Source organism: Tympanuchus pallidicinctus, unplaced genomic scaffold (genome assembly GCF_026119805.1).
Source record: "Tympanuchus pallidicinctus isolate F22 unplaced genomic scaffold, pur_lepc_1.0 scaffold20, whole genome shotgun sequence".
Classification (NCBI taxonomy): Eukaryota; Metazoa; Chordata; class Aves; order Galliformes; family Phasianidae; genus Tympanuchus; species Tympanuchus pallidicinctus.
Window position 1 is genome coordinate 2,911,604 of NW_026294722.1, and position 24,323 is coordinate 2,935,926.

Genomic DNA, 24,323 nt, shown 5'->3' on the forward strand with positions numbered 1-24,323 from the left:
AGTTCGTTCACAGTGCGCTAAACATTGCTGAAATGGTTCTGAAAGTGGCCAACAACATTGTCGCTTCTAAAGACAGCAAGAAGGGGTCTTCTACTTCATTCTTCTCACGCGCTTCTCTCTTAAAAGTGATACGAAAAGGCATAAAATGTTTCCTTTTTTAAAATGCTGTGCTACTCATTGTCTTTTCTGATGAGTCGTAAGTGTGCACTGGTCAAATCTGCAGACCACCACAGCATTAAACAATGGTAAATATTCTTTGCTGCTGATTCATCCATGGGAAGGATAGATTTAGCACCCGGCCTGTGGGCACTGAGTGCTCCAACAAGCAGAGAGACAAAGAACTCCATTCCCTTAAGAGTTCAAGGGCTTTGTTTAGGTCATTGGGTGCCCACAGCCCCTCTGCTTACTGCTGGCCCTGAAGATGTCCTTCTCAGCAGAAGTGAAGAGATACAGCCACAAAGTGGTTACCTTTGGCATCAGATGGAAACTAACCTTACTGCACAAGAGTTCTGCAGCAGGCTGCTTCCCAAAGACAGAGGGTTCAATGAAGGTATCAAGAGCCACATCACGGGCAAGCTGCAAGCAATCTTGAGAAAACTGCCTGCCCTCTTTCCATGAGGAATGGCCAGAAATCAGGGCTGGATGGTGTTCAGCTGTCCCGTCCATTTGCATGCTTTAGTCCCTCCCTCTTCAAGGAGTCTCAGTGTAAGTCCTCTGCCTCTTTGTTTTACATGCAAGAGGCAAAAAGCCCTTCAAGAATTTGCAGGGTGCTTCTAATTGCAGCTTAAAGCTGATCTGCCTTGCAAAATGGAGCGAAAAACATCCATGTTGTTCGTGGAAAGGAATCACCACTGAAGAATCACTAAATGTTCCTCCTCCTCTCCCCACCTTACAGATACACTGCCAGTGTAAAACAGGAAGATGCTTTTTCCATGCCAGCTGAGGAGTGAGGAGCCACGTCAAGCAAAAGCTGCAGGTCTAAGCATAGCACTGATCTGCGGGTCAGAAGTCGGAACACAGCCTCCTGTTCTCTTGACTAGGGCTTGTCCAGTCTAATAACCACAATTTAAAGGGCCTGATCTTTTAAAAGGGGGATGAACCTGTGACTTACATTGATTTTGATGGGTGTTGTGGCTGCCTGACAGTTCCAAAGTATTTTATCCTAGCATTGTGACTCCCTCATTTCAGATTGGAGAGTTGCTGGAGGTGAAGATAGCTTGTCTGTAATACATGGGGTTCTGGATGTCTAGAAACTTAATTTTTGAAGTACTCATCTTCGTAAATGTAACAGAGCCACCTTTAACACTAGAGTGAAAAACAGACCTTGCTGCCAACAAGAAAAAAATTGCAATTTCGTTATGCTATTGCTGCAAAGGGAATCAGACAGTAGAGGGAGCACAAGTTAACACTCACTTTCCCCCGTGCCATGGGCTAGCCACCTTAATTGTATGCAAAACAGCTAACAGAAATGGAAGAATGGAAAGGGGCAAAGCCATGTTGGTTAGTAGCATGCTGGATGTGGATGAAAGGGTTGGAGGTAGCAGGTTAAAAGCCTGACTATTAGGGAGGAGAAGCTAAATATGGCATCTTAATACAGCACGTGGCAAGGGGCCAGATCTGTTACTTCATAGATCTTAAGCTGTTTCCAATATTTGGGTTTGAATAGGATTAAAAACCAGAAGAGGAGATTTTTCTGGGTCTGCTTTCAACAGAGATGGAATCTCTGAAGAGCAATTTCAGTGCTATGGAATCTAAACCCAAATTCCAGTCTTATATGACCTTAGCATCCAAGCCGCAACCCGACATCATTTCTCTGTCTGTCTGTACCAAACATTTGATAACTATGCTGTACAAAATCACTTGCATGCGACTAAAAAATGTAGTTAGGTGGTTGTGGCTCCCTGGAAATAAAACCTAGCTCTCTGACAGTTGATACTTAGAACAAGAATGGTGGGCAAATGTAGCTGCTACCGCTGGTTTAAGAAGACATCCCCTCTCTGAGGTAAGATGTTCCTGTGCTGTGTGTTAGACGTGTTGGCGTTATGCAGCACCAGAGCGAGGACTGGTTGCTAACATATAAGATTTGTGAGGAATCAGCTGCATTAATGACTTCGTTGTGAGGATATAAATGAAAATTACATTTATATAACAGACTTTCCAGTAGAAAAGCCAAATTTTGCTGGCTATAAACACTCAGAAAGCTTTACCATGAAAAATTACAACAATCAGGGGTTAGACGTTACATTTAGAGAAACTGCAGGGCAAGGCACATGAATCTACTGCTTTTTTATCATGTTTTTCCAAGTGGAATGACTTGAGCTAAAGTTAACTTTTTACTATTAAGAAGATTATGTGGTTCATAGAAAAATAATTCAAACTGCTTAATTTTTAAAGCTTTTTTAATAAGAAACCTTCAAAGAAGTTCATTGTAGAGTAGTATTCAAGCAGTGTAGGTAAGGTAGTTAAATATTCCCTCACTGAAATGTAGTTTGAACAACAGACTTTCATGGCACCTATACAAATATTTCTATAGATTCTTATCTGCAAGAATAGCAGCATATTTCTTTTTTTTTAATTAAAGATCATTATAATTGCTAATGTATGATTGTTTGGGGGCATATGTGAGTCAAAGTGTGGTTTAGCGAACACAGTTCTTGAGAACACCTTAACGTTCACTGAGTCCCTCCTGTGCTGTAACCTCTGTGCTGAATTAGCACATGGGCCCACGTGTGAGGTGCCCCGTGTCCTTGGCTGGGAGAGGAGCACCTCCAGGATGGATAAAAAAGCTGGGAATCAACCAAGGAGCAGAGTTTTGTAAGACAGCGACCATTTTTCAAAGATGCTGATGAGTGGTTTGGGAAAGGAACAAAACAAAGAACCATTAAAACCAAAGCAAAGGGGCAGAAGAGGGGTTCAAGTTATGAAGGGGAGATGCTCTCTCACTGTGAAGCAGAATGTTCTGGCAAGGGCAGAGGCGGACTCATGGCTGCTAGCAAAGGTGATGTCAGGACAAGAGGTGAATTCAAGCCTGTTTCGGTTTTTTTCTGTGTTGTTTTTTTTTTTCCTTGCTTATGACTTTGTTGGCTTTTTTGTTCTTGTTTGAGAGGAAGTTGGTTTTTTTGTTTTTAAATTTAGTTATTTATGATTAAGAGGTTCCTTTGTTAAACCAATATTACTTTATTTTGTAATCCTTTAAGGATGCTACTGGAAAACCAGAGTTTCTCACAGCCAGTATACCCTGGGGCAGTGTACCTGAAGAGCTGTCTCCAGAAAATTGGGCCATAAGTGTTGATGTGCCCAGATATGTGGCTTGTATGATGGGGTGTGCTTCGGCTCGGGTCTTCAAAGCTAGTTGGTGATGATTCATTTGTGATGCATATCTGTCCAGGCATGAGAACTTGATGCAATAAAAAGATTTCTTACTCAGGTATTAAGAGACCATAACAATTACATAATTGTTACTAGGGCAGGAGGTCTCAAGTCATGTTAGATTATTACTGTCACGTCTTGCCCCATCTTCCTGTCTGTGTGCAGACCAGTTTGGTATGTTGGGATCCAGCCAGTGAATGTGTGGACTTCCACCACCTCTCACTGAGTCACTGCAGGTTTCAAATTGATGTTTCTATAGAGAAAGACACTCTTGGGCAGTGAGATCCTGGACCTGCAGTCCATTCTCTTAGACAGTGGGAGTTGTGCTTCGGCACTTTGCATTCTTCATTTCATAATACAATAATTCCTTTACCAGAGAGCTGAAACTAAGAGAGTTCTTTTGTTCATCTCGGGCAGGCAAGGCTCAGACAAGGGAATTCATAGCCTTTGTCACTTTGTACACTGAAATCTGTTTAAGGGTACAGTTTTCAGACATGATAGCATTCTTTCATGTCTTTACTGCACAGTTTGATTCTGTAGTTTGTGTATTCCAGATTGAGCCATCATAGCTATGCCTTCCCAGCTTTTGGCTTGTCCAGCGTGGGTTGGTGCGGTCACTTCATAGAGTCTGAATTCCATTCTTATTTTTTGGGTTTTTGTTTTTTTGTTTGTTTGTTTGTTTTTCCTTTTTTTTTTTTTTTTTTTTTTTTTTTGGTTTGTTTTTTCTTCAAGACAGCTTTTAGGATGAAGAAGAAATTATTCTTGTTCCCAGGCTGAAAGCGGGGAGGTGGTCTGTATTGGTAGAGCGTGGTAGTTCTGTTTCTGCTTTGTGGCCGTCATTGTTTGACTGAACTGAGTCTCCCCAGCAGAGTTGAAGCTTTAGTCCACCATAAAGAGTATGCTATAAAACAAATGCAAACCAATCCTGTTGCCAAAATGCTGTTCACAGCATGAAACTGAGTTCTCATTTTGATGGGGTGTGTTTTCAGTGTGTCGCAGTTGCCGTTATCCCTTTTGCCCGTCAGAGCTGTGACTTATGAACTCCCTACGCAGTTCCTTGCTCAAGGAAAGCGAAAACAGGAAGCTGGGACTCCATTTTTCTTTCAAATGAATATTAATGGGAACTGTTCTGGGCTACTGCTCGGCTCCATGATAATACACATGGCCATTCATGAAATGGTGCAGACAGAAGAGACGATTAGGAATACAGAATTTAAGACTGAATTTTGAAAAGGCAGCACAGGAACTTTGGGCCCCGAAATATGCTCGTACGCTTTGGCTTTACTTCATGCTATCAGCCAGGATTCTCCTTACAGCACTGCAATATTCATAATGAAGAAATAAATCCACCCCTTCCTGTGTGCCTCACGACACGCAGCGCTGTGTGTGCTCAGCACATGTGTAGTTTTGATAAAGAGACGTTATCGAGACTGAAATCATTTTAAACAAAACAAATAATGTGGCTGCCCAGCGCTTCCTCTGGAAGCGTTTCCTTGGACAAAAATTGTCCTTAACGCTCTCATGTATGGAGTTAGTATATCCCTCAGTAACGCCTGTTCGCAGAATGAGTGTTTCAGGGTAAACGTCTGGCTGTGTGCTTTATATATAGGGTGTGAAGTTCAGCCATGCGGGAGGGCCCTGCCTGCAGCCTGGCCGGGGGGCAGGCCTTGCTGTGCTCGGTGTGCAGCCTGGGTGCCATCCCACGGCGTGGGGCTCTCTGTGGGCATGGGGCGCTGCGGCCACCGAGGGCCTCGATGTGGGACAGCGGTGCTGCGGAGCCCTGGGTTCCCTGCCCCATGGCGTGAACGCTGGGCCGGCTCCTTGGCTGATTTGAGGGCAGGGTGAGCATCCACAGAGAGCCGTGAGGCTGCGGGTGTCCGTGCGAAATGTAGGCTGTGCTCGCAGAGCCCGTGGCCGTTCGGTGGGGCTGCTGCGGGCTGCCGGCTGCCAGCAGCTCAGCTGTGTGCTGTTTGCTCAGCAGAGACGAAACTGCAAAGAGCCGATTGCTTGAGGAGCAGATCGGGCGCTCAGGCAGCGTGTGCATGGGGCGTTGGAAAAACAAATTGGTTATTTTAACACCGAAGAGCAGAAAGCAAACCTGGAGGTGATCTGCAAGAGAGCGCGCCGCTGGGTTTCTGCCCTGTTTGATACTTTATGGCGTACAAAGAAAGATTGAGAAGCGTGGAGGCTTTTTTTTTTTTTTCCCCTTAAGTTTCAAAATAAAAAGTATCTTTGTCTGATACTTTGCAGCTAGCATGCTGGTTCTGGCTTCCCCTGATCTTGCTGCAAGGCCTGTGGGAGAAGGGCTCAAAGAATACCAGCAGCTTTCTCAGCGTTTTCATTAAGAAAAGCAGTGTCTTAAGAGAGGCCGCTTGCTCATTTAATGTTCTTGAGAATGTCTGGGTTAAAATAGGTGTTAATAAAAAGAAGGCAGTCTATTAAAATTGCTTCCTTTTTGAATAATCTCTGTATGATGAAACGTATAACTGAAGGGCTTAAAGGTCAAAAGTGAGACCAGGGCCCCTTGGTTCTCGATTCTGTGCAGACATGTCGGAAGCGAACAGCTTACAACCTATGTGACAGAGGCAGATAAAAGAGAGTTGGGAAAAGAGGCACAGGAGGGGGAAGTGGCTCTGCAGGGTCACGCACGGAGCGATGGCTGTGCTGGATCAAACGGCCCACGCCAGGTCAGCTCTTCTGGATGTCGTCCCTCTGTTTAATCCCCGAGCCCACCTCCTTCCCTTGGACGTTTTTGTTGGCTACTGTGAGCGTTTGAGCAGGCCTGTGAGCAGGGTTAATTCAGACGTTGCATTTGAGCAGAAGGGATGCTGAGGATATGCCCTGCGCTGGGTCTGTACACGAGCAGAGCCTGCACCACTGCTTCTTTTAATGTAGCAGAGGCAGCGTGTTGGGACTGGGGCTCCTGGGGCTGGGTCCACAGCCTGGACTTCTGTCTGCTTACTGCAGCCCTGGCCGGTGTCTGAGCTGCAGCAACAAGAAGAGTCTTCCCTCGCACACCTAAAGGCTGACAGACAGTTGCTTGTTTTATATGCCTTGCTAAAATCTAGATAAAACCACCGGAAAGACTTAGCGGGAGCATTGGAAAAGGGTCTAAATTCTGCAACCGCCTGAGGGGATGTGGGGCACCCTAATTTAACATCAAGGCCCTTAAGAAGTACTGATGCTGTTAGTTTGCCAGACAGCCAGATTCTTCCAGGAAAAATAGGGTACAAGAGACCCCTATTCTATAATTGTATACTTGTAATCTGTGTGTGATTTAAGACCTAGGCTTAAAAGTTTTCTATGTAAAGAAGAAGATAGGGGAAATACCCTTTTTGAAAGAGGATGCTTTCAGGCCTTTTGCAGTGCAGGGAAAGAGGAAAGAAATCACAGTTCTGTTGCTCCTTGCAGGCCATCTCTGTTAATGGCTCCTGGTATTGAGGGTGCTGTGGTTTGCCAGGACTAAAATGTAAAGTCATTCTGAGTGCGAAAACCTGATCATTCTATTAAAAGAAAAAGAAAAAAAAAAGGAAAGAGAGGAATGTTTACAACCCATTAAAACCTGTGTGACAACTTAACAAAAACTGTTTCAACAATCCTCTTATTCCCCTTCCTGCTATCTCCATAACATGCAGTGCACGTTGCTGGTGCCCTGCACACGGTGCTGTCGCAGCCATGCTGGGCACTGCGGGCTGCTGGCATCGCCCTGGGGTCCAGGAACCTCCTGCCCTGCTCACCTCGGGCTGGAGAGAAGCCTGGGGCTGCTTGCTGCCTCACAGAGCTCTCTGGAACCTGGGCTTTAGCCTCTACTAATGCTGCCTCTGTGGGCTTTGTGACCTGGGCATAGCAAGAATTAGAACAGAATAATTCTTTCCTAAAGGAGCAGGTCTGGCGTGAATGTTGATAAATACTGAAACTAAATCTGAGAAACGAGATGTTGCATTTTTATTTTTATTTTTATTTTTGAATCAGCATTCCATATGTGTTATGCACAGCTCGGATGTGCTCGTGCTTTTGTTACATAAGAGCTGTTTGGTTTTTTTGTGAAGTACGGTGCAGAATGCATGAGCAGCGAGGAGTATCACGAAAAGAACTGCAAGAAAACGAGGAACGCAAGTAGTTGAAGAGCTGTTACTCAGTATTTTATTTCCATAATCCCATGAGTTCCTTAAAGTTCCTTTTAATGTTTCTGAGAAAAAGCTTCGAAGTGAAAGGAGGGAGGCACAATTTTTTTTCTTCTGGTTTAAAGGAAGGTCTCGGTTAATTCTATTAGTAGACTTTGGGCTTGTTTTTATTTAAAAACAAAACAAAAACCCCTCTCAAGTTTAGAATTTCTGTATGGAAACATTCTTCTCCTTTGCCAGAGAGGGAAGTATCTCGTTTTCATTCTGTTTGTGTTGGAGTATCTGTACTTAAATGTTTTGTGTTTGTTCTTGATTGAATACATTAGTGGTGCATTAATTTCTTCCTGACAATGCTGGTTTTATTGCACTCAGATAGGCCTGCTCTTTCCCATATGACAGACAAACTCGTTGTTCTGCTTGGTGACCCTGCTTTGCCCTCCTGGGCTTTAATTGATAACGCCTTAATTTCCAACCTTCTTTACCTTTTAATGCTTTTTAAAGTGATTTCTGTTCTGATCACTGCAGGAGAAACAACAACGACCAAAAAACCCAGGTTGGATTCCTACTCCAACTCCAATTTATTTGCTTTGTTTTTCCTTTTTTAGATTATTGTTTGGCTTTAATTTGCTTGCTTCTCCTTTAAACAGGCTTGGGATTACTCAAGGGTTCCTTGTTCAGCAGGCCAAAGGGTAATTTGGAGACTTTGAAACTGTCTCCCTTTTTATCACCAAGTTTTGTTCTTCCAAGAGTCCAAAGGATTTTGTGGGCTGATAGCTGGAGGAGATGCCTCCTTCTAAGGAAGGCGTAAGCTGCCGCCCGGATCCATTGCACGGCGCCGCTGCCGGGCCTCAGACAGATGGGAAAAAATGGATCCAAGTCTGAACCGGAGCCTTAATTAACCCTCATATAACACTAATGAAAAGACTGAGTTTATTGGGGATTAAATGCGCTGAGATCACTAGATGAGATATTCAACAAAGGCCCGCAGCTCTGCTTTCCGAAAGCTAGAAATACTGAGAGACTTCAGAGCGGAGAAGTAACCAAGATATAGCGTGCACTGCTACAAACTGTCCTTTAACTGAAGAAGTCCATCTGTCCCAGAGATAATGCTACGTTTGGAAGAAGGAGGGCTGTCAGGGCTGCCAGCTTCCAGGACAGCAGAACAATGCCTGGAGTGGTGTGGGCTGCGTGAGAACCATCACAGCTATTTCTGCAAAAGGCTGTAATCCTCAAAGGTGCTTTTTCAGCACCTTCCTAATATGAATTTACTCACTGCTTTCTTCTTTATTTTTCCCAAAACTTTAAATCCTTGGAAAAGAAATATTAATTAAAAAAAAAAAAACAACACTAAAACCAAACCAACCAGTCCTAACAAACAAAGAAAAAACCCACTCTCTAAAATCTTACTTTTTTACAGGGCTGTGCAAAGGTTTCAAATGAATCCCACAGTGGGGAAGCACAGATATTTTAAATAAAAAGGCAAGGTAGAAACATAGTTCTGCAACAGCAGATGCTTGGTTGTGGGGCACAGATGCTCAGTGAGCAACGGCTGAAGCTCTGTTCCCCTGGGGATGGCACACTGCTGTGGTCAGCAGCTCTGCCCCGCGCTCCTCGATGGGGAGCAGGCACACAGTGAGCAGCGGTGCAGGAGGTGCCTCAGTGCATGGCTGCAGCTGCATTTTCAGAGTAGCAGGGAATTGCTGTGTGTTTGCTGTACATTGATCCACACACCTGACAGCTTTAAGTAGGAGAGCATTTCTTCTGTCTTTTGTTTTTTTTTCCGTGCACACCTGGCTCTTTGTAGGTGCACCCTGGTAGCACGGAGAAGGAGGTTAGCCTGGATTTTTAACTGGAAAATGTCTAAATCAGAGACAAAAGTGTTGCTGTAAGAACCATTTGTTTCATGTGTTCTCCACGTTAACTGGGCTCCCTATCCTTCCATTAGAAAGCCTTGCTGAAAATAAGCTGTTTCCTATAAACAGAAACAAAGGAAATCGTGCGGTTAGGTCACCACTGTTGCTTTTACTTTTTGAGCTGAAAATGTCCTCTCTGCAGCAGTGGGAACTGCTCTAGATGCCGTTCCAGTACAGGACAGGCTGACAGCCTCCCCAGAGCTGCGGTGCCATTTGACTCTGGTTGCTAAGGGATGCTCAAGCGTGATGTAGTCTCTGTCTTTCCTTCCAAATGAACACACTGGTTTGGTCACAACTCCACCCCCACAGCTCACAGCCAAAAGTTTGTGAGGTCGTGTTCTCTCTGGACAGCATGGTCCCATAAGCAGCTGTGCAACTGTGAAAAATAATTAGCTGATTGGCTTTTCTGTAGGCTGGGGCATCCAAAGTGCTCAGTACTTTCAACTTCCCAACAAATGTGGATTGTTTGCAATAGGAAACAGGGTTATTTGTCACCCTGGAGGGTTTAGGAGGCATTGTGTTATAAGATGAACGTCCTGATCACATTTCCTGTGAATGCAAAGGGTAACTAGTGAACCCAAATTAAATGAAGAATGGAGAGGCACTAAATGTCATGTGTCAGAATATCAAAATCTAAACTTACAATTAGCTCCAAGAACAACTGCTGCATATACATTGTCCAGCCAGAGGTTGTGAATTCCCACTTACCTGCTCAGGTTCCCCGTGCTGTGCAGGAAGGCAGACTGCCACAAGAATGCGTTACAACGGCTCTATGCAACAGACCATAAAGTATTAAAATAGGAAAAGGAACTGAGGATTTTCATCCTTAGAATGTAGAAGTTAGGCCAGCTGGGTTAAAAATTAAGTAAAGTTACCAAGTAGAATGAAGTGGATTACAGGTGTATGAAACCTTCCCGTGCACATCCTCCACCAACGTCCCATTAAGGTGTTCGTAAGTTCAAGCAGTTCTGCTGTCTCTCCCTGCAGTCTGAGCCAGCAGACTTAAGTCTTCTAATGAATGTCTCTTTCACCCACTTCCACATTCACGTTATCTTGCGATTTTGGAAAATATTTCTGCCTGCCATGCAGCAGTGTCCTTTGACACTCTTTAGAGTACTATCAGTCCTCAGATAGATTTGTATCATTCAGGCTCTGCACTTTACCAGTGCAGGGAGTTAGGGGTCAGGCTTTGCATGAGCTTCCCCTTCTGAAGGCAGTAGTCTTGTAAATAACCAAGAACCTCAGTTTCATGAGGTGGAAGCTAATGCCACTTGTTCCATGGTTTACTCTGAAGACACATCATCAGCATTGTGTCGTTTAAATATGCAAAAAGTATGAGGACAATTAATGTTTTGGTATGCCTGCTATTCAAATGGTGCTTTCTTACAAACAAAAAAAAAAACATAGCAATTAATGTCTTGGAAAGATCGATCGGTGCCTTATGTCTTGTGTCGTACACTTCAGAAGTCTGTAAGTGTGAGAAGGTTTAACAGTTTGGAAGCGAGGGTTGTTGGTATTACAGCTTACAGCCCTCTTCATACTTGGTAACATTTGAAATACGGTGATCTAATTCTTCACCCATCATAAGCAAACAGGAGTTTTGTAAGTGAGCTGTGTTTGTTCCTCCTCCAGCTGCCTCACGCTCTGCTCAGCCTCAGAGCACAGCAGTACAGAGCCAGACCTGCTTTGTGCTCAGACAGCGACCTGCGCTCCGCTGGCACCTGCACAACAGGACTCTGTCAATTCTACAGCGTATTTCCTGCTCCCCTTTCCCTGCTCTAGCTCTGCTTGTGAAGATTTGAGCCCTTTGTGCACCTCCAGCAATGTTTTTTTTATCTTGTTTGTGGATTCCTTTGTGAACTGCTGGAGGCCTGAGAGCTGCTCCCTTCCCCCTTTCGCGCTGGGGTTGGGGCACATTCTCCCCTCTGCCCGAGGTGGCAGGTACTGGCAGTGCTGCATTCCCTTCATATCTGCTGCCATCAGAAAGCAGGGAGGTTTTATAGTTTTCAGTCTGAATTCTGCAGTATTGATTCTTTTATATCTTGTAAATGTCACAGTTAAAATACGGTTTAATAATAACTACATGGAAATAATACCAGTAAATACAAAAACCGTAACAGATACAAGGAATTATTATAATCTTTATTTCAAGTTAACGGGCAATTCTGAGCCAAGTTTCTCTGAGTCCTTTGGAAATTGCCTTGGCGTAAAACACTCAAAGGCGGCAATGGGAGTCTCCAAATCTCTTAGGCCCTGCGTTCCCCAAAGCTGGAGCATTTAAAATCACAGGGAAAGTCCCAGTAAATCCTCTGAGGCTGAGGCTTGGCCATGGAGTCCCTGCTTCCCTGGAGGCCCACTCCTCTCCCAGCTCCGAAGCAGACGCATCTGCTGACACTGAACGTGACCTTCTGATTGTTTGCTCTCTTCACATAATTATTTTACTGTAGGTGGCTCTAAATATAGTAACCGGGTGACGTAAGAAGGTGTGTGCATGGGAATAGCATTGGGGATAATTGCTGTTGCAAGTGGGGATAAGTAATTTATGTAAAGGACATTTCACTAATCTCAGGTGTAGAGGAAAAACATCTGTGTGTTTTAAGGAGCCAGGAAAAGCACAAATCTTTGGTTTTTGAGCATAGCTGATAAGCCTCTGCATGAAAACTACTGAGCAGCTTATAGGATGAAGTTTCCAAAACTGTTAGAAAATAAAACGGAGGCGGGTGGCTGGTGAGATGGTGGGTGGAAGCGCTGTGCACACTGAGCTGTGCTGTGCCCAGCCCGTCTGCTTCGCCCAGCCTGACTCGGCTGTAAGTCGGCTCTGTCAGTCGGCTCCGTGTCCCGGGACAGTCCCGGGTGGGTGAGGGCAGCCCGGCGCTGGGCTCAGCAGCACCCACATAAGGGAGCATCGCCCCACTGTCTGCACGGTGGCTCTGTAGTGAACTGGGCGAACGTTCCGAAGTTCATCAGATGTGGAAATATAAGGGCACATAAATATTTAACGCAGTGAGGTCTGCGGGAATTACTCTGAATTACTATGAAGTGCCCTCGGGCACCGCCCCGTTAAAATCGATTCGAAACGTTACGACTTTAACCCTCCCCTCCCCAAAGCCCTGCAAATCTTTTTGGGGCCGCTCTCATCCGCGGCTCGTTCCAGGGACGCTCAGCTCAGCCGGCTGCGGTGCAGCTCCGCGCTCGGCCCCGGCCCGACTCTGCGCGGACCCCCGGCCCAGTTCGAAGAGGGCGCCGGCGGCGGCGCGGGCTGACGCGGCCGTCATGTGAGCGGTTCCGCTCCCAGCGTTCAGCGAGGGCCGCTCGCCCCACCCCGCCGCTCTGCCTCCTCTGCGCGGCTCAATAGGGGAAGAAAAAAAAAAAAAAGAGAGACAGCCAGGAGAAATGCGAGAGAGAGGAGGAAAATAAGACAGGAGAAAATCCTCCCGTGAGAGGACAGCGTTTGCTCCGGGGAGAAGCGAAAGGGGCTTTAAAAAAAAAAAATTCCCCTTTCTACTCCCGCTGTGTTTTCTGGAGAAGCCGAGAGGATTCAGCTGCCTGGAAACCTAATGTGAAAAAAAAAAAAAAAAAAAAAGGAGGAAAAAAAAAAAGCGGGGGGGGGTTTGGATCGGACCCCCCCGGCCCCGCAGGGAGGAAAGGAGCGGCGGAGCGGCGCGGAGGCTCCGACGAGGGACGGGGAGCGGCGGAGGCGCGCGGGGACAGGCGAGGAAGAGACGTTTCCCGATCCTCCCCGCCGCGGCTTCGGGGAGGTTTCCGCGCCTGCAGCCCGTGCCTTGGATCTAAAGAGGATTAATTTTTTTTTCTTTTTCTTTTTTTTTTTTTTTTTTGGGGGGGGGGTGGGTGGGGGTGGCACAGAAGCTGGATTTTTTCCCGTGCGTGCGGCGCGGGGGGCGCGATTTCTGTTCCGCCTGACGGAGCCGCGGCCCGGCCCGGCCATCACCGAGCGCTCCGCAGCGCGCTCCGTCGCGGCCCCCCCCGGGGAAAGGTGCGCTGAGGGGATCGGCGCGGGGCCGAGCGGGGGGGGCGGGGAGGAGAAGCAGCTGCAGCTGCCGGGGAGGAGGCCCCGGCGGAGCGGCAGCAAAGTCATCGCCATCGGCCCCCCCTTGGCTGGCTCCGGGCTCGTCTCTCTCCATGTCTCTGGCTCTGGGCAGCGGCCGCCACAGCAGCGAGTAGGGGGGGAGGAGGAGGAGGAGGAGGAAGAAGAAGGCAGCCCGGGAGAGTGCCTCCCTCCCTCCCTCCCTCCCCCCGGCAGCCCCGGCCGCCTCCCGTCCCCGCGCCCCGCGTCCCCTGCCGCCCCCTCCCCAAGATGGGCTGCTTAGGGAACAGCAAGACGGAGGATCAGCGCAACGAGGAGAAGGCGCAGCGGGAGGCCAACAAGAAAATCGAGAAGCAGCTGCAGAAGGACAAGCAGGTCTATAGGGCCACGCACCGGCTCCTGCTGCTGGGTAAGGGGCCGCGGGCCGCGTCCTCCGCGGCGGGCGGAGGGGAGGAGGGCAGGAAGGCAGGAAGGAGGTCGGCGGGGCCGCGCGCGGTCCCTCTGCCCCCTGCCCGGGCGCGGGGAGGCCGGCGGGAGAGGTGGGGCCCGGGGAAGCGGATCCGCGGGGCCCACCCGTTCCGCGGGGCCGGGGGCGGCCTGCAGCCCCGCCGGGCCCGAGCGCTCGGCCGAGCCGGGGAGGTGGGCGCGGAGGCGGCGGGGCCGGGGGGGGTCCGGGCACCGCCCGCGGGGGGCTCGGGCGGGCTACGCGGATACGGGAGCCGTTCCGCGCCGGGCGGGAGAGACGCGGGGCCGGAGGGCGAGTGGAGCCTCGGCGGGAGGAGGGCGGCGGGGATGCCGGGCTGCGGGGAGCGCCGTGCCCGAGGGAGCCGGGGAGGTAAACGGGGCCGGGCGCCGCGGGGAAGGCCGGCGCGGCACGAGCTCGGCGGGCCCGGGGCGCTGCCCGCCGCCCTCGGGGGCTGAGGGAGAGGAGGAAGAGGAAAGGAGGAAGTCGGGGAATTCTTGGGGGGGGACGCGGAGAGGATGTTGATCCCGGAGGGAAGAGCGGCCGCCGCGCTCGAGGCTGAGCGTGCGGGGCGGCGCGGGGCCGGGCTGCGGGCCGGGATCCGGGAGGCGGCGGCGGCGGCGGCGGTCCGCCCCGGCTGCGTGCGGTACGGAACAGCCGCTGCGGACCGCGGGTGGGGGTTACGGGAAAGAGAGGCCGGAACGGTTATCGGAGAGCGAACGCTCCCGCACTTACGGCTTCAAAGTGTTTGGGAGTGTTTTAACATAAGGCGCGATGAGGGCATCGCGAGGCTCGGCGAGCGGCAGAGGCCAGGCCGCACCGAGCGGGGAGCGGGCTGCGTGTGTGCCCCGACCGGCCGCAGCCTCTAAGTGCCCGTTTAAAGAGGGAGGTGTGACGTGCTGGAGCTGCGGCGGCACCCGTGGAGCTGAAAAGTCGCTCGGCGCTGAGCAGAAATCTTCCAGTGGTGCGGTTTGGAGTTCAGCGAGCAGCGAGCAGCCCGGCCTGCTGTGCTGGGACTGAGCACTGCGTGCGCAGAGCCGTTCCTCACCAGCTGGATCGCTTCTGTGACACGCAGGGGCTTCCTTGGATTTTTCTCTTTGTTTTCTTCAGTTCGGGTGACTGAAAAATTGTTTGGATCTTTGCGAATAAAATGCTGCAGGTGCGTAGCAGTGGCCGTAGGGTCCTCTGTGTGTGTGGCTGTGCTGGCACAGCTGCTGGCAGCCTCGCCTGCTGTGGGCAGTCTGCAGCAGAAACTTACTGTGCAAGTAGTGAGACTCATGTCTCCATGGTGTTACTTTTGCTTTGTGAGACACGTTACGTGGAACCACCAAATGCTCTGGAAGTGCAGGCAGACTCAGTATTTTCAGATCACATTCAAATAATGGCACAGAATCGCAGCTCGGTGAGCCCGCAGCCCATCCTGCTGCACGCGGGCCCCGCTCCATCCGCAGGCTGAAATTCATGGAACTATCCTTGGTGGTGAAGTTAAAACGTGTGCATCGATGTTTGCGAGAACAGAGCCGTAACGAGCTGCCAGTTACGGAAATAGGCTTATTCAGAAATGTGGCTGTAACACTTAATTTTGGTTCACTGCTGCTGTATCCGATCCAGAGACGCCAGGTATGTCAATGCCAAGCTGTATGCATTTGCAGCAACAGCAATCTCCATTTTTGGACTTAGCGACATCGAGATCTTGGCTGGAAGTGCTTTTGATTAGCAGACATAATTTAAAGTCACATCTGAAATAGGGATTTAGCATGTGTTACTGCTCCTGAACAGTTTGCTGTTGCGAAGAGGACCCCATCTGTGCCCCCTGGAGGTGCTCAGTGTCTCTGCCTGCCGGGATGGGGGTGCAGGGTGTGTGCCCGAGGGGTGCAGCCGGGGCACAGCGCATCTGTCGCAGCCGTGGTTCAGGGGATGTGCTGCTTGCACAGAGCACTGCAGGCAAGCCCTGCTCCCTGCATCTTACCAACTGGTCAGTAAGGCGAGGGGAAAGGAGCAAGACTCTGGTATTGTGGCAAAACGTGCGGACTGATTTTATAGAGAGAAGAGCAGAGCTGTTAGGAATTCATGAGGGGGAAGGGAAGAGAAGGAAAGCAGAAAGTGGAGAGGAGTGCATCTGTCAGAAAATGAACTTCCAAGTGTAGCTGCTAAAATACAGTTTTGAACATGAGGCTCAAAATGGAGGCTTGTGCTGTCAGCGTGTGCTACGGAGGCCTGGCATCCTGGAGCACAGGCTGTGCCTCGGTGCCCGTTCTGCCACATGCCTTCCTGGTGCTGAGACACAGGGCGAGGAGAGGAATAAACAAGCAGCAGGAGATTCAGGAGAGAATCTTGCTAAATTTTACCAGGTTGTGATACTACTCTTAGAAAAACATGCTTGCTTTATATAGAAAGCTGATCTGGCAGCGTGGAGCAGCTCAGTTAAATGCTGTTGTTTGAGTCTTCTCTGTGTGCATGGGAAAATGGGTGCTATGGGCAGATGGGCTGCCTCGTGCACTGGCATCCGTGCAGCACAGCAGAAATAGAATACGGCTACTTATGGAAATAAGAGGAAGTGGAGTATTTATTTATTTATTTGTTTGTACTTCAGGTATACGAGGGAATTGAGAGGAGAGCGGTGGGGGCCTGTTTGGAACATGCAGCCACAAGAGGTGTCCTTAATGTGGGACATAATCCCACTGGGTGTGGGATCGGTTTGGAGCACACAGAGGGGGTTGAGGCTGCTTCCAAGGCACGGATTAGAGAAAGGAGACTTCTGTAGCTTGGTGGGTGGAGGCTTAAGGGGTTGCCTTTCCTTTTCAGATGTGAGTATCCACATATCTTATTTCTTGTGATTTAAGTTACAGTCTTTTGATTGGGTGGTGATAACTGCAGTCAAACAATATATTTTAAGGGTCTAACAAAAACACTTCTCTTTAAGCTGGACTACACTCAGTCTTTCCCTTCACTGGATAGTTGACGAGACAAGCAGACTTTGACGTTCGCTGACTTGTCCTCTATAAAGCGTTGAAGTTGTCCTTTTTCCTCCCAGACCTCGCAGTCTGCTTTTAACATTGACACTGGAAAAATGGACAGTGAAATGATCCAAGATTCAGATCTGACACATGACTTGAGCTGGGCGTTTATTTTTAGCTACAACTGAAGTTTCCAGTGGCAATTACTTCTTTTTCTTTCACTTTTCACTCTTGCGCTGAGAAAACCGACTTTCTTGATTTTACCGTGAAGAAAAAATGATGTCCCTTCTCACTTATGCTTCCTTCTCAACTTGATTTACTTTCATTTTCTAGGTGCTGGTGAATCTGGTAAAAGCACAATAGTCAAACAGATGAGGATTTTGCATGTGAATGGATTTAATGCTGAGTAAGTACTTTTGTTTTTTTTTCTCTTTACACTTTACCTTATGTCTGTGTTCCACACGGTAGATGGTTTTGTTTCATAACTTGAAATATTTCCTTCTTTTTGCCTTTTCATGTTCTGTAGAATCTGAGTATGTATTTTCAGAGGTTGAGAGACATTAACTTGAAAAAGTCAGGCACTAGTAAGAAGTAGGAGCTAATGGTGTAGAATGGTTTGCATCCAGGTTCAATGTTGCTGATTTGATCAAGGCTCAAGTTTTGTGTTTTGATTTTTTTTTTTAATTTTTATTTTTCTCACTACAGTTTCTTTCACAACATGGCTGACACTAGTTTACCTCTGCTATAATTTACCTATGTGTTGATTTATACCGCTGTAAATACACCTTCTGTTAGTGTACAAAATGCTTTATTCAGAGCAAGCAGGGTTCTCTGTCTTCACAAAATAAGATTGGGATATGTATTTCTAGGACAGCGGGTCAGATTTTGTTCTCTTTTTTTGCTTTTGCTTGCCCAGATGTTTGTGATTTATGTTTCTAAAGGATTTTCTTTCTGTGCTTGAAATCTATACAGTTACTTGATCATAATGAGGAGGAAAATGGCATTTTAAGATATGAAAAATGGAAATATCTTCTTTCTTAGAAATCAAATCTTCCTCAGACTTTTCACCTAACCATAGCAGGGAGTTGGTAGAGATCTGGATGTTAGTTGGTGTGGCAAGCATCTGTGTGTGCGTATGTACCAAAACCTGCTAAATCAACTTGAATTGAATTAAGGTGTTGGAATTTTAGACCTTATTCCTTTTATGTAAAATTCTGAGATGATAGTACTGTTTTTGCCTTTTTGTTTTCAAACAGTATTCTTGTATTAGAACCTCCTACCTTCTAGTCAGTGTAATTTATTCTGTGTCCTATTGTTTTGGGCAGATTAAGCTTTCACTAGTCTTGCAGTATTAATTCTTTAGTAAGAATGTCTGAGCTAAACGTTTAGCTAAGGAGCCTTGACAGTACTTTCTCCTAATCCCCAAATGCTGATTTAGGATAAGGTACACAGTCTTTTGAAAGAAACTTCAGGCTGATTCGTAATAAGTTGCATTCTGTGGTACACTATGTGGTTTTAGCTCCTCTTTGTAAGCAATGTTTTCTTCAGACAACTCTTTCTCCTAAGTTCCTGGTCCTACATCTGATTTCTGCTGAGTGGTCTTCATTGTTTGGCTGCTCTTTTTAGTAAAGACTTATTCTTAAAATACTTGCAAAACTTAAAAGATTAGCATGAGTTGACTTTGATGTAGCAGCACTCAAAATCTGCCGCTTAAGTATAACTTTCAGCATTAAGATGGGCATCCTTGATGCCTTTACAATTATCAATCCATTTAGCCAACAAAGTCCTACATTTACTAAGCATACAAATGCTGTTAAAGAGATGATGCTGTGTTAATGATATATAGCATTGGTGGATAACTGTCCGAATCTGTGGGCTGCATACCGAAATCTGTGTGAGTCTGGGATCTCAAGGACCTGTTACACAAAGCCTGCAGAGTTGGCGAGGGACTGGAACACTGAGGTTGGCAGCAGTATTGCTTTTTTAAGTATCTCACTTCTGTGTTGTAGGCTTGGGCTAAGTTGAACATGCCGCTGGATTCCAGGGCAACGTGGCAAATTTGGCCTCAGCAGCTTCTGCTGGCTTCTGTCTTCTCCTAGTAAAGGACTGGGATTACCTTGCAGCCCCTGTGCCAGCGCAGCCCTGCTGCCAATCACACAGCATATATGTGATGCATAACAGCAGAGAGGTTGTGAAGACTTGTGTGCTGGAGGTGAAGCCAGTCTCCAGTGTTAGAGTCCACGTGCACAGATGCAGTTTTGAATTATTCCTCTTGATGCGGCTTATTCATGTGGCTTGAAAGAAGTCTAGTTTGAAGTCCTATCTAAAACTTGTTTGCCTTTGATTTGGTTGCCCTCTGATAACTGACCTTTGAAGCAGAAAAAGGATACCTGATGTGATGTGTAATGTGCTATAAAAACAAGGGAATCAAAAGTTTTTCTTCAGTGTTACTCAAAAACTCTTAGTTTCTGGTGGCGGCGCAGGATGTGCAGAGCTAAATGCACTGGCTTCCTTTGAGTATGTGGGGACTTTTGTTTTCTGCTCGTAAACAGATGAAGGGATGGTTGTCCTACACCTGTATGTGAATTGGCCTCATGTAGAGGTGCAGCATTAGCAAGCTGAAACCTGTGCAGTTCTACGGAACCAGAAGAATTTCCTTTGGGATTTCAATCCTTGATCGTTTTAGCTAATTAGTTATCTGAGGAACTGTATGGAATCAAGTGTTCTAGGTAATTAAAGTGCTTAATAGTTAACAGTGCTAAGGTGAATTTGAAGGTGGTTAAAGTTTTAGCTAAGTTAACTACAGTAAAGCCTGTTAAAAAAATAAAAAATCAGTGATCTTTTATAATCTGTAATTGAGTTAGAGACAGAAATACCTCTCTTGCTCCTGCTGTGAAGGTGGCGCGTGGCACATGGCAGCACTGCGGCGCTCGTAAGCAGAGTGGAGCACTGGAGCAGCAAGGCCCAGTTGCTGCCCGCCTTCTGGAGGGGTTTGGAAGGGCTTTGCCTCCACTGGCTCTTGCAGAGTGGCTCCAGTTGGTCTTGTGTCAACTGCTGCATTCCGACAGCAATTTCATAAATAACAGGAGTTTGCTTTCCTGTGGTATTCTTCCAGCGTGCCTAACCTTTAACATGGAAGAGCTGCCTTGTAAGTGTGATGAAGACATGTTATCAAGCACATTTTCTCCTCTTTGAGTTATCGCCAGCAGTAGGGCCCCTTGTGATGTTGGAAGGTATAAAATGGTCTTGTAGTAGCAGGAAGCCAGGGACTTTGCTTCCTTTGTTCCCCTTCTTCAACACTTTAACTGTCCTTTCGTGAGGCTGTTCAGAGGAGAGGGCTGACTGTCACATAGTGCCTTTTGTCAGCATCCTGATAAGGTGGAGCTAAAATCTCTTCTGTTTGACTGTGCAGAAATTCATACGCCAATTCATGAGAATCAGAAAGGATTAATCATGGACAAGGCTAAGTAGGAGGAGCAAGGAATTTGCTGGAGGAATTAATGTTGGTACGTAGTGCAGGTTGAAGAGGGGGGGAAAAATGGTTCTTTTGTGTTATCTTGGGGCCAGGGTGCGTGGCTTCTGAGATGATGGCCTTTCACTGACTTCTTTCCAGTCATCTTTCCCCTCTGTGATCAATGTGGGTTTGGCTGACAGACTCTAAAGATAGAAGGTCATTGTCATGTGTCATTTTAGAAAGTGGGAAATTGGCAAAGGGAAATAGGCAATTTTCAAGTGTCATGGGAAAAACTGGGACAGGCAGAAATATTTAGATAGGAATAAATGGTTGAAATGTAACTTACGAAATCCACTACAAAGATCGACAAATAAGGGGAATATGCCCTTGTGATTGGTAAGTTTGAATAGTATTTATGATTCAGGAAGTCTTGAGGTTATAGGGAACTTCAAATAACTGTTCTCAGCCTTAGTTGCCCAAACAGTGTTGTATAATGATGACCTTATTTCATAAACTGATATTTTTAAGCATTGAATACAAGTCTATGTATTTATGAAATCCGCTGATGGTAATGGCAGAAGCAGAACTGAATAGCTTTTATTTTCAGGACTTGGATGACAATTTTATTTGCTTTTCTCATGTACTTTGAAAATTTACTTTCTCTTAGTAGTGAATTTAAGTAAGCCAAGTCAACCCTTGAAGCCTTGGCACTCTTTTCTTCCTCTTTCCTCAGTTAGATTCAGTAGTTTTGTGAGGAAGGAATTGTAGTCATGGATGCTTTCAGATATTTTCTTTATATGTCTGACCCAGTAAAAAGGAACCTCAGTTCAACTGTCATTTCACGTAAGCCAGTACTTTGTGTTGGCTGGAAGACAGGGCTTTGTCAGTCTCTTTTGTGACTGAAATGATTCCTATCTTCTGCTATCCGATTCCGTGTTTTATTGTCTAAGGTTAGTTGTCTTGTGTGTATGATTTTAAAGAAGGGAGTTAATATTACTACTCAGGGGAAAAGTATGATATTTATAACTAGGTATTTTAAAGTAATGAATTCCCTCCCAGTGGCTATCGTTAGTTTGTATACACAGTTATTATTGCTCTGTTTTGACACTTCATTTAGATTTGTGTACCATACACCACAGTGGGTTGGTTTTTTTGTTTTTCTTTTGTTTTTTTTTTGTAGGAGAAAAGCTAAGAAACAAACTGACCTTATCGTGTTTTACCCTCCTGGCAACAAAGCCATTTTTTTTCTGGTGTTTGGGCAACCCTGAAAAACTGGAGGGAGGCTCAGTGTGTTTCTGCATCGCAGTGTGTGTCAGGAAGCTCCTGGAGGTTGGAGTCTGACAGTGTTTTCTTCCCAGCGCCCATTCCAGGGCACAGAGGGATGTCGCTGTGCTGGCAATGTGCTGCATGCTCGTTTGGACTGGGAATGCTTCTGGTCCAGCTGAAGAAGCAGTTATTGGTTTGTCAGAGAGATTTGTGCCACAGAACATGAGGTCAGGATTTGGGTGGGCAGTGGAGAAAGGTGCATATTGCAGTCTGGTTTGGGTCCTGGCCTAATGGCTGGCACAGCTGCATCGTTGAGTTTTGTCACAGGGCAAGACTGTACCAATACTGAGTAAGTGCTGTAATTAGGAACTGAATACTGCATGCAGCTTGTGATTGTTACATTAAATATTTATGTAAATGAAAGAAAACTGTCTTCCATCAATTTGGAACGAACTGGAAGTCCTATCTGGTGGTGTTGAACAACTTAAAGGAAAACAAAAGTGTCGTTAATCGTTGGAAACTTCAGTGTGGTGTTGATGCCATTGAAGTTATCTTTTTTGGAGGAAAAGATGTTCTGTGAAAAAGTCAGCCTGAAGTCAACGAAGCAGTAGTAATACTTAGCTATGCTACAGAAGACAAATGAGATGAAAGAAGTTTCCAGTTTTTGAATTTCTCATGTTTAATGTGGTCCCTTTCCTAAGATAGCAGACATTCCCTTCTGAGGACGTGAGCAAATACGTAACATTTAGATCCCTGCTGAGGTGTGTGTTTGAGTACTGCAGGGTGAGCTTTCAGAAGGCTCCCATCGTTTGTCATGGCAGCAGTGCATTGCCTGGCAGAGCGTTGATGTCCACAGCCCTGAATATTCCAATAGGTGGAGGAATAAGCCAGGTGCCCTGCTTGGTTTTTCAGTCTACAAAACAACATGATGTTGTTTCCTGAAAGTAGTACAGAAGAGCAGTGCACGAAGGAACCTGAAAGTTTAAAGAAATGGGTTTGTTCTGTCTGTTTTTAGATGCTCATGGTACGCTTGGGTTGACCATAAGTGCAGACATGAGAAGGCACAGACAGTCATTTTAACATGCTGCTTTATTTTCAAGCAACTGTTTTGTGTGTTTGTGCTTTTTCAAGAAACTCATATTTACATGAGAGAAGGAAAGTGAGAACTGAACATCAGCTTTTTTTTTTTTTATTATTCTTAATTTTAATAATTAGATGCAAAAAAGGTGTTGCTTATAGCACAGCATGCATCTTATCTGTGCTGATGAAGGGAAGCATTGCATTCTCCTAGCAAAGCAGTAGGATTTCAGCTGCCACCAATACCTCTCTGCCCCGGAGTTACTGTGCTGGCATTGCAACTCGATGTTTGTGCTTTCACTTAAGTAGTTCAGTTTTCTGATTTTAAATAAATCCAGAACGGTATTAAACTCTCCCTTATGGTGAGCTGACGTGTGTTGCAGACATGACTTGGCATGTGAAGGGACTGGCCAAAAATACAGCGGTGGTTATAGTCGAGGTTTAAATTCAACAAAAGCTTTGGAGATGTGCAAAGGCAGCTATGAGCGTGATGTAGGAGGCTCAGAGTGGTTCTAGAGAGTGTGGAGGGCATTGACCAGGGGCGGAATAGACATGGGTGATGTACTGTGAGGAGCAGGAGAGGAAGGCAAGTGAGACCTCAGATGTAACTGCGTGTGAAAGGTGGTGAGCGGATCGGGCGGGTTGTGATTTCTGATGGTCGTTGTGGGATTTTGCCCAGTAGTTCTGGTTTAAAAAATAAAGCAACCTCTCTGTTGGTCTTTACAGAACTTGTGATTTTTCTTCTGCCTTCTCAAACAGAAAATAAGCCATTATGTGGGTTCTGAGCTAAGTCTGATTTCTGTGACATGTTCTGTGTCTCCTGGATTTTTTCTGCAGTAGCCCCAGCCTGCAGTTCTTCCCATAGTGCCTGGAGCTCTCAAAGCATCTCATGCTTCCTCTGATACAGGCCTTGTTCTCATCTGTGTCCCCGGTGTTCATTGCAACATTGGTCCTTAGATACTCTCATGTCATCCTGTTCTTTATCTTTTTTTTTTTCTTTTTTTCCTCCCCTATTTTCCTGCTACTTGGACAGAAGTTGGTGTGTACTATGACTAGTGTAGCTCTGCATGCATTCCTCCTGCCTTTCCTCATTAAAGCTCTAAATTTGGTCTCTCCTCCACTCAGCCTTTAATTTTCTCTATGGGAAATTATTCTCTGCCACAGCATAAAGGCTGGTTTAAGTAGGACAACTGTATTACAGAAATGGTCTGAGAGAGAACAGCTGAAAAGAACTTTTCCTCTATTTGCCCTGAATTTTTGAAATGTTTGTACTCTCTGTCCACAGGTCAAAGTGGAAGTGGTGTATTTTTCTTTGTTTTCTGATCGGAGGCAAATCTACTAATACAAAGCAGTGCAACATAATCATTCTATTTTACCCGTTAATTGATTAACAACAAGCTGTATTAAATGCCCACCATAAAACTTCAGATAGCTTCCTAGAGGCAACTCTGTTCAGAACATACAAAGTACTCATCTGTATTCTATGTTCTGGTGTTCTTTCTTGGGGGAGAAAAAAAAGTTGAGTGCATCAGGTTTTCCTCGGCCCTTCGCAAACATGCTGTGCAGTGATTACATCTCTCTAGCTGCTGTCCTGGAGCAGTAGCACCGTGTGAAGAGTTTTCTGTGCTGGCATCTCTCTAATTTCTTTAGTTCCG

The 24,323-nt window shown here is 46.4% G+C and overlaps 1 protein-coding gene across 3 annotated transcripts in view; it reads left to right on the plus strand.

The window, feature by feature from the left end:
* Positions 1 to 24,323, plus strand: part of GNAS (GNAS complex locus) — a 132,421-nt gene that overhangs the window by 33,738 nt on the left and 74,360 nt on the right. Inside the window, exons 1-2 of one of the 3 annotated variants that reach the window (XM_052684319.1) lie at positions 13,327 to 13,860; positions 17,205 to 17,277. In XM_052684319.1, coding sequence (XP_052540279.1) covers positions 13,722 to 13,860; positions 17,205 to 17,277 — 212 coding nt within the window. In that variant the 5' untranslated portion in view covers positions 13,327 to 13,721. The other 2 variants (XM_052684320.1, XM_052684318.1) reach the window with 2 other exon arrangements.